The sequence below is a fragment of the Blennius ocellaris genome (genome assembly GCF_963422515.1).
Source record: "Blennius ocellaris genome assembly, chromosome: 1".
NCBI lineage: Eukaryota > Metazoa > Chordata > Actinopteri > Blenniiformes > Blenniidae > Blennius > Blennius ocellaris.
The window spans coordinates 25,807,183-25,821,595 of NC_137650.1; the positions used below are offsets into that span (position 1 = coordinate 25,807,183).

The 14,413-nt window shown below is 41.1% G+C and overlaps 1 protein-coding gene across 1 annotated transcript in view; it reads right to left on the minus strand.

Annotated features, from left to right (window-relative positions):
- igdcc3 (immunoglobulin superfamily, DCC subclass, member 3) overlaps positions 1-14,413 on the minus strand; it is a gene marked incomplete at both ends in the record, with an annotated part of 58,386 nt that overhangs the window by 18,319 nt on the left and 25,654 nt on the right. The window contains 4 exons of the mRNA XM_080494442.1: positions 1,858-2,016; positions 5,907-6,044; positions 6,343-6,473; positions 6,546-6,690. Of these exons, the coding sequence (XP_080350568.1) occupies positions 1,858-2,016; positions 5,907-6,044; positions 6,343-6,473; positions 6,546-6,690 (573 nt within the window). The remainder of the gene's footprint in view (positions 1-1,857; positions 2,017-5,906; positions 6,045-6,342; positions 6,474-6,545; positions 6,691-14,413) is intronic.

Sequence of the window (14,413 nt, forward strand, 5' to 3'; positions counted from 1 at the left end):
GTATAAATCCCCCCCCCCATACACACACACACACACACACACACACACACACACACACACACACACACACACACACACACACACACACACACACACACACACACACACACCTGGCCTTTCATCCGCCACCACACGTATCAAAGGTCTAACTTTAATACTGCAAAGAATAAACAAATTAAAAATATCTTTCAACAAAAATTCCAGATTTTTGATTATTGACCATCAGGTTGTTGTCCCATAATACAATGTCTTTAGTTGTTACATGATGGTTCACTGAGCTTTATTAATGCCATGTGGCATATACCTGAGTTGATTTTAAAAGCTGCTTTGTTTTGTTTACGTTGACAGCATTAATGCAGCGTTACGTCAGAGAGTTGGTGTTTTGGTAGAGAGAGTATAATTTATTTGAGGAATGAAAGAGGACTTTGTCCACAAAAGTAGCCAGTGGCTTTGTACAAATGTGAGCTTTGAAATAAAGAAGACATTGATGGATTTATATTTTGAGATTGAATGCCAAACATCTAAATGTGCAAGTTAATGTAATTTCTGAATGTGGTAAACAGATTGTCATCGCTCGTGAGTTTAAACAATCCCATTCAAAACACACTAGGTCTGATAACAACATATTTATCATCATTGATCAAACTGAATTTAGCGGAGATGAAAATATCTGAAGGCTATTCAACATTTGGATTGATTAGAAAAATGATGCATGGTGTTTTTATCGTGCTGTGAACAGTCAACTGCACTTGATAAATTAAAAAAAGATGTAATATTCCATAAAGAGCATACAATTGATCATCATTACATTATAAACACAACTAGATGTAAAATAACTCAAAAACATACAATTGCAGACAACCATTTATGACCAAGAAATGATAGACAACAAGAAAGTGTATTGACGTATAACTTTGATAATTGTGAGGGCCATAAAAATTCTATACACCGTGTTTTATTCTCACAACCTTCCTATAACTATTACATTATATCTAACCGTCGGACACAATGCTCAGTGCCTCCAATATTTGTTAACTTTATCTTACAAAAGTTGTTTGCTGTTAAAGATGTATTCATGTGGCTGAAGAGAACTTCCACATTGTGGGAGCGCTAACATGGGGAGAAACTGTGCATGGCTCTTTAAGTGACCACAAAAGTTGAATTTAAATAGCAGACTGCTTCCTAATGTGAGGCTGTATGTGTGCCCTGTGCTGCTGCTAATGGTATTTGATATTAATGGTTCATGGGATGATGCTACATTAATTTGTTAACAAACAGTTTTATCTCTGCCCGAGTGTACCATAAACCACAAATGAGCTGTCTGTTTATATCGGCCTGAGGGTCACAGCTCTTAATTTCATGACACTGTTGAATTTGTGTTGCTTATCCAGAGAAAAGCATTTGTGGAGTCTGCAGGAACAAATCTTATTGGAGGAACAAATGCATCATGGAGCGACACCAGGTACTTCACAAACAACTGATGATGGCAGCATGGCAGGCAGAAAATCTGATTAAAAGGGGAGGGCATCATTTGAGCTTGTCAGGGGTGGAGATTATGCAAAACCTTAAATCTGAGAGATTTGTACCACCCACCTGTTTAAAAACTGAGGATTTAAAATACAGACCACCAACTCAAGTCACACAGTGGTGACATGAGATCGTCATGGAAAAAAAAAAATGAGTTCAGCTTCCTGCAAGAATCATATCACAATAACTATGTTATCAGTTCGGTCTACCCACACAGACCAGAGCTTTACGTTATCGACTTGCCCATGCTGTTTTGAGACGGCTTTACTTTTTTGCTCTCCGCACCACCCGTGTCACAAAAATAAAGCATTCCTCGGACTCGGAGCTCACCTTGAACCACCAGTCGTCCTTGAGCCGTCCTCCGGACTCGGGTCCCTGGCTTGTTTGCCGCACACACGTAGACCCCCGAGTGCTGCACGCCAACGTCTGAGATCATCAGGTTTCCGGTGCCGAGCACCTGGATTCCCTCCACGCCTATGGGACGGCCATCTAGTCAGAGAAAAACAGAAAGGCAGCAGCTGAGCATGATGGGAGTGAAGATATATAGGTCAGCGAAAAAGACCAGGTGTTCATATATACAGCAAGTGTGTGTGTGCGCGCGCGTGTGTGTGTACATTTTTTATTTATTACTGTTGTGGGACCAGTATCTATTGGCAGTGCTCAGATTATTGGACCTTGTTGTGATTGTGTCGACAAAAATGAAGTCTTCATAAGCAAAATTATGAGGTAATAACATGTTTTCACATTGATTCAAAGGTTAAGGTTAGGTTAAAGTTTGAATAAGTGCTCTTCAATAGATCTTTACATGTCAGATCTTTCCATATATACAGAAAGCATGCATGAAATTAATGGAAGGTCAATGCAATTGCTTAAAAAAAAGGTATGAAAACACACAATGTGTGCGTGACATTAAAATCCGTGCAGGCATAAATCCTGATCAAGGATAATTGAATCAACAAATGCAGGTTTTCAGTCACAAGCCGAAAGTGAGCGTGTGATTTCTCCTCCTCAAGGAAGCAGCTTTCACAGTGAATGATTCAGAGAGAATTCATATGGTTTGAAGCTTACAGTGAAACACACACAGAAGAAGGTCACAGCTTTTGTTTGCTGTTTGAGTGGGGTACAGGCTTGAATTTGTTGTCTTAGAAGGTAGATTATGGCTGCTACTGGAAGGTTACGTCTTCAGAAAGAACTGACAAGCGTTCCTTTGTATTACAGTCAATCCAAATTCTGAGTGCTGCTTCTCCGCATTTCAGTTCCGTTTAATAAAACTTTTACAATCATAGTTTTATCTGCCAAAGCTTTTGAGTACATTTGCTTTTGAACTCTGGAGCTGTTTCAGCCCGCCACTTTGGGACCAGAAACTCTAACTGCAACTTCTAATCTCCTATCTCCTTACACAGCCCAGAGCTGCCTCCTCTCTGCTTTCGCTGTACTTACATGATAAGCTCACGCTGTTCTGCGCTTCCTATCTCCAGTGTCAAACCGAACAATGGTTTCTGACGGCTTCCAATATTAGCTATGAGGCCAAGGGGGCATTTAATCCCATCTGTGACTATCATCTGCAGCCTGTAAGCCTGTATGGTGGAGATTTGATGTGCTAAAAGGGCAAGAGATGGGCACCATGCAGGCTGGACGCCTGCAGAGCAACAAGCTTCAGCCTGTGAGATAAAAACATGCGGCCAGCAATCAGCAGCTGTGTGTGCGTGAGAATTTCCAAAATCACTGAATAAAATTCAAAAAAATGGAGCAGGATCATTGTTCGAAAAAATGAAATGACATTTTACAGCTCGGTGTAAATGCAGTTGGTAATGGAGGTACCTTCAGAAAAACTCTGTTGTCAATGTTTAAAAAAAGAGTAAATGTTTGGCAGCTCGAGTGAGAAGAAAATAAAGAATGACGGGGAGGGTAGCCATATTTTTCACAACCTGACCCAAATGTCTTATGGCGGGTTTTCAAATTCACAAAGAAGACTTTTTTTTTTTTTTATTGTGTATCTAAATTGATTGGCTCTTTGCACAGAACACTAAAGTGCTTTATGGTATGTGATGTAATCCAGAAGAAGCTCTTTATTACAATCACAGACAAACCTCAGGTCAGCATTTCTTCTATCTTCTAACCTGCCAACAACAATTTGTCAATTCCTACGTTTTTATTTTTCACATTATTTACAAGGAAAACACAGCAGTCATTAGTTAGAATTCTGCCCTATTGTGTGCTTCAAGAGCTCATTATCGGTCATTTTATACCTAAACATTACCGTAGATACATGGTTTCATTAACAATAAGGAAAAGGATGCCTGCTATAGCTGCACATCCTGTGTGGTGTGTGTGTAAAACACTTCCCACCTCTTCCCCCTGATGATGAGACCCAGGTGTATTCAGAGATCATTAGAAGCTGTGAGTATGAGCCCAGAAAAGACACATAACATGACTGCACTTGTTTGCTTGTGGTTTGTTGGTTGGGATTTGGTAAGCATGTGTTTTGTTTTGTTTTTTCAAATGGAGTGTTTTGCTCCATGCAAAGGAATTATTATAATTTTTTTTTTTTAGTTTACCATCCTATAACTGTAAATAAATTCAGGAAATCTGGATCCATTTTGATCTTATGAGTCCACATATTTTTCTGAGACTAATGATATTGGATATTTCAATCAATAATAGAATGTGTTTTAGCAGTACTGAGAAGCTTTTGTTTATTGTGGATCAACGCACTGGTCCGGCTTGTCTATGACTGGATGGTTGTATTACGACTACTATAATGAATAATGTATGAGAGCAAACTATTTACTGCTCTTTGGTTTGTTTGTTTTTTTCTCAATATATACAGTAGACTAAGAGTTGTTATGAGAAAGATGCTTGCCAATATGAGGGTGCAATGCTTTCTTCTCTTCGCAGCCTTCAATTTATTGATCAAGTCAAATTAAAGAATGTATCTGTCAATTAATATTTAGTTTATAACTTCTGACTTACTTTTACCATCTCAGGGTCATAATGCAGTTCCAGATCAAGAAGACAAGAGACATCAAATAAAATAGCTTCAAACCAAAATGCAATGGTTGCATTTGTTTTTAACGAGATCTAATCTCAAGTCTTGCATGGAAAAAACAAAGCAAAACAAAAAAAAAACAATCAGCGCAGCAAACACAGCGCCCTCCAAAACGTTTGCACCAGATGATAAAAATGCTCCTTCCCAAATGCAAAGCTCACTTATCACAGATCTCCACAGGAAGTCAGCAGCGCACATGTTTAGACTGAAGTTGGTTTATGAATGTGATAAGAGCTCTAAAGTCTTTGTCATAAATCCTCCTGTGTCATTCAAACCATACGCAAGTTTGTGTTAATTTATAAGGAACAAAATGTAAGTAATTAATCATGACAAGTTGTCAAAGTGGTTTTGTTCTGCTGCCACCATTGTGATGTGTTTTATTGCCGTTTCTGTATTTCTTCCATTATCAGCGACTCACTGGACTGAGAAGTAACAGACCAGTGGACCTTTGTCTCAACAGACGCTGTCTTCTTCTGGCTTTTTTTGTGCCTTTTGTGCTATATTTCTTATTGTGTGCTTTTGCCCCTCTCCATCAGTTTCTCTCTGTCAAGCGCTAATTAACTTAGTGTCAGAAGAGAAAGAGCACAAGCTAGCAGGCGGCGGTGCTTCTCAATGAATAGCAGCAAACTAACTGTGGCATTAAGGAGTGACTGATGTGAAACTATCAGATTCATTATGCAGCTTATCCCGGCCTCCCTGCCGTAATCTAATACATACAAATCCCATCGTGTTGCCATTTCATTCAGGCAACATTGTGTAAGGCAATACCCTGAATCTGATTATGCCCAACTACTTGGGAGGAAGGGGGGAAATTTACATTTGCAACAGCAAATCGGAGTGGATAACAAGTAAAGAAAAAACAGATGCGAAATTGAAAAATTGGTCACGACGGTCTCTGAGTGATAGTCAGGAAAAAAATTGCACATGGAAGGAGGAGAAAACTAATCGGATCTGTCTCAGCACCTCATAGCAATTACTCAGAGACTCTCCACTGCTTCCAAGGAGGTTCAGCTTCACGAGGAGATGAAGCATGCATTTATCAACGTGGAGTCAAACATAATGTTTACCTCAAAGGGCTAATGCTTAATCCACAATACAGATGTATCGCGTATAATATATTCTGCACACATGTATGTTAGGCGGCGCAGGACAGAACAAACGTGTTGCTGAGAACATACAAACAAACGAGTGGCTCAGATTTCACGTGCATAAATGTAACCCGTGGTTGTGCCTCAGCCCAGCGGCACATTACCTCAAACACACCTGCATGCAGGGACAAAATGACGAATTCAAACGACATGCATCTTCCCATCTAGAATTTTTTTCTCACCTAGCCTGCTCCAGGACACAATAGGGCGAGGATACCCAGTGGCAACGCACTCCAAGATGGCAGTTTGGTGAACAGTGAGGGTGAGGTTTTCCGGACCGACCAGGATCATAGGCTCTTTGTAAACAGATGACTGAGAGCCTGGAAGAAACAGCAGAGGGGGCAGTTTGAGATGGGACTGAACATGATGGATGGCATCCTTTAATTGGATTCCTCTGGAGTGCATTAGCTCAATATGCTGCATCTCCTGGATCGGGCAGACGGACAATAGGGTGGTAAAGTCTCAGGAATATGCTGGAGAGAGAAAGCAGCAATTGCATTCGACCAGTGACGGAGAGATCATTTTATCTACAATATGGTCACGCATGCTTGCCTTTCTATGGCAAAAAACAAAGTCTGCTCGTGGTATCAAGATTTGATAATCATTAAAAATAACAACCTGAAACAGTCAGGAGAGCCTCGTTGCTGTGTTTCACTCCTGCACTGTTGTGAGCCACGCAGCAGAACTTGCCCCTGTCCTCCTCTCGCACTCCAGTGATCTGAAGAACACCCGTAGGAAGAAGAGTGTACCTACAAGAGACGGACGTGACAATGAGACAAGGGACGCTTTGAAAAAGTGCTAAGTCAAAGAGTTAATCCTACCTTTTGTCTCTGGTGTCCACTGGTTGACTGTCTTTTTCCCAGCTGATGACAGGCTCTGGCAGCCCGTGGATCTGGCACTGGAATCGAGCCACTCCAGACTCCTCAGCATGCACCGACTCTGGTTGAACATGGAAGTCTGCCATAGCTGCAAAGAGAGGGAGGCAGGCAGAAATATTAGGTCACGGTATCACAAAAACAGTCATGGAGCAACAAGCGCGGCCGCTCAAAGAAAAGAAGAAGGAGTCCCACAACAGATGGTGTGGCCCCCACGGATCACAACATCACAGAGTCAATCTGGGATTGCATAGAAAACAAAGAAGCAACGGAGACAGCCTCATTAAAGAAAAAAGGCCTCGGTGAACCTCCAGCAACATATATGTGTGTGATCTGTGCAATGACATGCAAGACGTAGTCATCCCAACATTAAAAGATCAATTTTGCTCGATTTCAGTGGATTTCACTCTACAACTTGCAAAAAGTCTGTCATTTTTCAAAAAATGCATACAAGTGTTGCTGTTTTATCTATAACGTCATAAAAACTTTACTTTAGTGCCATTTGCAAACATCTCGTGCCGTAGAATGGCTTTCTCAAAGAGTCCAGTTGAATGATATCCAGCTTATACTCCTAATAAACTAACTACTATACATAATATACACACATTGTCTGTTTTCTTTCGAAATAAATATTTGATTAATGCAGGCTTGATATAAACGCTGTAGAAAATGCTGTTCCAGTCCTTCATTTATTCTTAAAGCCTCATAGAGCTCAGCTACTAAAAAAAAACATCCTGACAAATGTCACCACGGAGAATCGATGCTCTGTTGTACCAGAAAAGCAAGTTAAAGAGAATAAGATGTGTCACATAAACAGCAGCTGAACACGATCTGCAGTCAGTTACAGAGGACAATCTTGACATCCACATGTAAAGTGCCAGGCACTTATACTCGTTCCTGACGTATGTTTGCATTTAATATGTGGGTCAGGCCTCTTTATTCAACACGAATGCTAATACAGACAAAGAAAACATAGGTATGGGGAAACCAGCATCAATATCTTCATGGAAAGCTTCGTTCAGCTGCAATTCACATATCTACTCCCTGCAGAACAAAGGCGGCGTCAAAGGTGCAGCCAGCAACAAACTCAATTAGAGAGAGGCCCTCTTCCTCCACAGTTCTCCCACCTTCTCCAACAGAAGTGCACTCATTTAAATGTCAACCATAATTAACTTGGACGAAAAAAGACTCATCTGAACAGCGTTAGCATAACAAGAGGAACGGAGCGCTCCATTACTTACAGGAAGAGCGAGGATGAGCAAGTAGTAAACAACATGACTGGGAAGGCTTGTTCATGTCTATTGTGTGCTTGTCCTTCCACTGACATCCTTGGCTGCTGATGTTTGTCTCCTCTTGTCTTTACTTCCCTCCGACATCACCGAGTTCCCGCTGTTTATTGACACTTGTATTATTCCTGAATTGAGTCATTTGTACTATCATGCAATTTAATCTTGTATTTTTCTCTGGAGTTGATCATTAATTTAAAATGTGCAAATTTATGTTAAGCTTTAACATTTATATTTAAGGGCAAGAGGAAAGAGAGCAAAAGCTACTTTACACCTGTGTAGCTTTAGCAAGGAATCATGGTCAAACATTAAGATTATTCTATTCTAGAGCTTAATGAGTAGTGTGGCATTCTCAAACATGACTTGACCTTAGACCTCTGAAGGGATGTTCGATGCTTTAATGAAAATTAAACCATGCGAATTCATTATTCTTTCAGAAGTAACTGTTCAATCTTTGTGAGCCATAGCTCTGTCAGGAGCCATAGCTCTGTCAGTAGCCATAGCTCTGTCAGTAGCCACAGCTAACACATTATTGCACGCAATATGTTTTTCTCCAGATAAAATTCAGCTGTTGTCTGGCTGACAGGTTTTTCTCACTCATATTTTTTATTCTCTTCACTTTAGGGCCACACTTAAACAGCTGAAAATTTTACTGAGGTAATTCAGCCTGAGTGCTTATCTCAATGGCCCAAATGTGATTTTTACACGAGAGACTCACAACCTTCTACTCATAAAATGTTTGAGGTCAACTTCACAGAGAGGCAAAGTAGACTTTAACATCACGGCAGACATCAGTAATATTTTATCACCAAATCACTCCTGAAGTACATAATCTGCCTTTTCAAGCCTTTTCCATTTACCACTGTGAGCCAACTGTAACTGATTGAATTTTTCAATTTAGTGATGCCATGCAATAATAGAAATCTGTGAAAAGTTGGTGGAAGTTCATATCACTTTTACACCGAATAGCCAAAACATAACGAACAAAAGCTAAAATGTATAAAGTTCATAATGCTGATAATATCTATATCATTTCACCTCTTAGTTGCTCGGTTATAACGAGCCATAAACAAACACTCGGTTCTGAATGTTGAAGCAGAAAAAAGGTCTTTATAATGAGTCAGGAGAAAAGGTCAAGGGTGTGTTCTGATGGATTGGAGTAAGCTGTGTATTAAAATCAAAATGGGGAACTCCACAATATTAGATAATTAATCATATGTTATACCTCGTTTATCTAATTTGAGCTGGGGGGGGGGGGGGTGGTGGTGGTGGTGGTGGTATTAAAAAGGAGCACAAAAATGACCTATGTTACATAGTAATATGCAATGCTTAAATTAACTATTTGAATAGAATTTTTAGTTCTATTAGGTTCCACTATCGCTAGACTCAATATGATCATGTACATGTTTCTAATCATCCTTAACCCGATGGAAGAAGAGCACGAGAAGCAAAAGCCACAGATTAATATAACAAATTGTGTTTCCAACATGACAACAAGTGTGCTCTTGAGGTTTGGCATAATGCCAGCAATTATCTTGTTTTTTATTTCATAATGATTCTCAGCTATTTCAAATGATGTGATAATATTAATAACTGGTTGGAGAAAAGAAGGTTTGCGAAGAGGTCCATCAAGAAAAAGTAATTGAGGACCACCGTTTGAGACAGACATCATTCCTGGCTTTGCTTACTGCAACCCAGAGCCTGGGGGGTCACACGCCCAGAGCTAAAAGCCCAAAGGATGCTGCCACTGCTGATAGAGACCCGACAGGTGTAGTCAAAAAAAATCCTTCAGAATACAATACACCTGCTGTCAATGACACACAAAGTTGCTGCAAAAAGTCTCAAATTAAGACATACGCAGACAAGCACACTGACGTATATACTGGCTGTGTTTACTGGGAACACTGGGGCACGTTGAATGCTGACAAACAAAAGAGAACCACTGCCTATAGGAGTTTTCTTGTGCATCTCTGCCAAGTAGTCATGGCGTCCGCTGATCTGGCTGTTGTGTGTCTCTGCTGACACAACCCCCCTAACGGGCCCCACCCTTGGCCCTTATGCATAATACATGAAGTCTCGGGGAGGCCTACACCCCTGTGACTATCAACACTCCCACAAAATCAGGCACAAGTGTAAAAACTCACAGTAGGCTTACCACCGCAGAGAAACGTGTTACCCATTTGTTCTAGTTGTAAAGAAAAACAGCCGTTAACAATCTGCAATGTGTTTTATTTCTTGATAGCGTCAGTCAATATAATACATTTTAGCTTAGCTGTACTACAGTATATACAGAAAAACAAATGCAAAGAGCTGCTTCAACAGAAACACTGGAGACTATCGATCCCCTCTCTGCTGTAAGATCAGGCAGAAGGCATGAGTGAGATCCACTCGCTCAGCCCAGCGTCCAGCCCCAGCAGACCTGTCTCACCATTGTTTCTCACTCTTTCTTCGCTAACTGTTGACAGACACTCACACATGATTAAAGACTGTCCACTAACAGCAGGACACTGCTGGCTTAAATGGAGCAGGTCTAATTACTGCAATAAGGGAGAGAATGGTTGGGCTGCATACTAAAAAGAAATCCATACACAAGTGCGCGGGTAGGAGCTTGCTCCTTGAACATATGTTTGGTGGTTTCTTGGTGACGCGCACAAAAGAAGAATGATTGAGACAGTAATATGAGAGAAGGCCACAGACAGGAAATGTGAAGCGTGGTGATTTAAACATGTCGCTGAGCTGTAAATCAGATCCTGTCAAAAGTGAGTGGCACCGTCCTGCTGTGTTTCACAAGTTTACCATCAACCACCTCCTGAAGGAGTCTGAATAAGGCAGAAATGAGCAAGGAATTCTATTTGAGAGGTTGAATCTTCATCTGTGAATCGCAAAAGGACACACAAACAAGAAAATATGACTGCAAGCATAGATATAAATGACTGATTATTGGATTTCGGGCCCAACGACAAACTAAAAGGCCAGTCAATATTTTGACGACATCCCCCATCCTTCAGTTACACACTACAGGTCATGTAAGCTTGTGAATTCACAGGCTTTTTTATGTGAGCAACTCACATTTATCTAATGAAGAAATGCAGATTAAATGGTGATTATTTGAATGACCCCTTGGTGAATAGCTTTTTTGCCTAATGACCCAAAGTAATGATCCATTTCTTTATTGCTCAGTGAAACACACACATACACACACACATACACACGCACATGCATGCACACACGCACACAATAATTAACAAGGTGATTAAAATCCCAAACTGAGCTATTTTCTGTGAGAACTCCAAGTGCAATGGCCAAATGTGCCATTTTCATGTTTTCTCTCACAGGTCTGTGATCACACATGGATTTATTTATTTTGTCTTGGGATGGAAAAGATTCATTGACATGACAATGGTAATGATGCCAGGAGAGTGGACAGGCTTCCTGCAGCATCATTCAAACCTGCAGCTCTGGTGTAAAGCTCCAGTGAGCTCCCATGTTAAAATGTCATCGCCCTCCCTTTCTTTTGCCTCCAGCAACCCCCCCCCCCCCCCCCCCCCAACAACCCTTCATTGTACATTTCAACCGTTTGCTCAGCTCTTCATCGCACCCCTCACCCAGCCCCCATGAGTCCTCTCAAGCCTGTGACATCATTAAGCACATGTTGTTCAAGCGGTGGTGATGACTGCCGCACCCACCCCGCCCCCACCTTGGTAAACCAGTAAAATAGAGATGAGCCCCATAAATAATGGAGATGGTGTACGGTGCTATTCCAGCGTGGAGAGCCCGCACTTCAACAGCCTTTAAATAGGCATCCCTGAAATAGCAGGCCCTGTGCTGGGACCCCAGAGATGGCATTTTAATGCAGATGTGATATTTTATTGGCTCTGTGCCCCACTAGGCCCCCCCTCATCCTCCCCTCCCTTCAACCCTGCACCCTGGGGTACGGCTGTGATCAATCTGCTGGTCTGTGGTGCGTGATACTTATCACCTACGAAAACGAAGGGCTACACACGCTTTGGCTACAGTCCGCCTTCCGCTGACACGCAATCATTTTGCGCCTTCAACGCTTTTGTCACCACGACACTTTCCGATGTCAGAACCCACATCAGTAAAACTGGCGGCTCCGTGGCACATCTGCCACCTGAGCCCGCGTACGAGGGACGTGAAGCTCAGGAAGCAAACTGATTGATCGTTTAAATTAAATGCACTCCAGCCCATATAGCCATAATATGATTTATAGAGCAGAGAACTACGAGCATGTGTTCTTGATATGTTCAGTTTTCTATTTTACTCTAGATATAACTCTATGATGAAAAAAAGCATTATCTTGCACTTACAGAGCAGCTAGAGGACACAAGTTCCATTACAGTCAATGTCAATGTCAATGTCATATCAATAATTGTCAATAACTCCAGATATTTCTGGAACAAAGTAGTAGATGCAAACCTCAGAGATATACTAATGTCTCTGTAGCCACAGTGTTATTGTGAAAAACCTGGATGACAATCGAAGCAAATGTATAAATGTTAGTACAATATAGACAGGAGAACAGCCCCATAACATGAGACAGAGTCTGAAAGACCTGAGCCTAGTTGGAGTTTCCACAAATGCCAGACTGAAGCGAACATATCAGCTAAATATGATACATATTCGATGCATTCTGTCTACTTTGATCTTCAGCCCAACTTGTCTTCGCAGCCTGTGCTTTGCTTTACTCACTGCTGAACGAGGGAGTTTCCCCCTTCTCGCATTACAAAATAGTTTTGACACAAATATAATTGCCTTTTGTGCTTGTGTCGCAAGCTTGTTTATATTAGGCTTTCCAGTGGTTTGACTGTGTGCAGTTTGTTGTTTGTTGATCGATAGTGTGCAGCTTGTGTGCACTAAGTTAAATGTATTAAGATTGATGGCTGCTATTAGGGATCCCAGTAGGAGGTGGATGGAGCAGCAACGCTACAATAGTTATCACTCAGGAAAATGCTTAACATTTCTTGATCCAGCCTAGAAATGGCGAAACATTCAGGCCAATACAACAGAAATATGCGATACCAATGACCAACATAAAAACCATGAAATTATAAACATTGATAACTTGACAATAATGCAACTCTGGCTGCTCATGATGGCTGCTAAAGCCTCCAAAAGAAGATGTGTGTTGAATTTAAAGGGCTTTGGGAACAACATTTGTCACACTTCCAATTAACTTTAGAATAAGACTGTGAGGAACTGAATTTGCACAGAAATCATTAATTAGTTGATTGATATTCACTATAATTGATCATTTTCCATGATTTGTGTGCATGGATTAGGTTTGTTTACCTCCTTAATCAGAAAATATCTTTAGCTTTTGGACTGTCTGACCAAAATAATTAGTATTCAAAAGGGTTGTGTTTATTTTTGCTATGCAACAAGAATGCATAATGTTAATAAGAACATGCATCAAATATCAGTTTAATATTTGTTATGTTCAAACATTGATCAAATAGTACATAATACTGCGGCCATAACTCAATATGTTAAATATTTTTGCCTAATTTCATTGCAAAACAAATATCATCATGTGGCTCCGACAGTGTAATCAAACATTGTAGATGCACAGATTGCTTTGCATTAATGATGAGCAGCAAATAATCTAAGTGAGGTGATGGAAGCTGTGTTTTTGCAAAAAGACAGTATGATGGGAAAAAGCTATCGCTCACTGTCTCGTTGCTTTTTATCGCCCCCCACCCCGCCCCACCCTCAGAGACAAAGCCGGGGCCTCCTGTGGTGGCCTGCACTCTCCCTGTGCCTCCGCCACACCCCTTGTTACCGCACCACCTTAAGCCCCCTCCATTGAGCACCACATCCCCCCTCACTTCTCGAGCCTCTGACACCACCCCCAATGCGGCGACCCCCACCCCTGCCACTCCTGCCCTATCCAGTAGCCCCAAATCTGCACACTTAGCCTCCTCTATGCACTTCAGCATGTGGACCCTAATTAAAGAGAGACCCATTAAACCACAACAGATGCTGAAAATTAAGGGATTATTCAAATTATCCCCACTCCTGGCTTGGGTAAGATTAAAGACAAGCGCAAGAGAAGAGGGAGCGCGAGAGCCTGGGGGAGGGGGGATAAAATAACAGACGAACCAGTGACATGAAAAGTAAGAATGATTTGAAATGAACTGTTTGAGTGTTTCTAGCTTGATGCTGTGAATTGTGTCATGATTTTGTTTTTAATAAAAAAAAAAACAACAACAAGCGATTAATAAGTATTTATGTATGCAGAAACTCAAAGCAATACGGGAGGGATATCATGTGTGACAAGAAAAACAGTTGTCTTTCAAATCATTTCAGGACAAACTGGGTATAAACCTACACACTCATCATAAATGGAGAAATGCCTTCAATAGGATCAAAAATGTTTTCCTGACTTCCAAAGACAGCAGACAGACATAGTGTACTTCCCACTCAGTCTATCAAATATGTCATATTTACTCAAGAACTCAGTGCCTCCTGTCGACATGCAGGTATAGACAGCCATGCTTTTTTCATGCA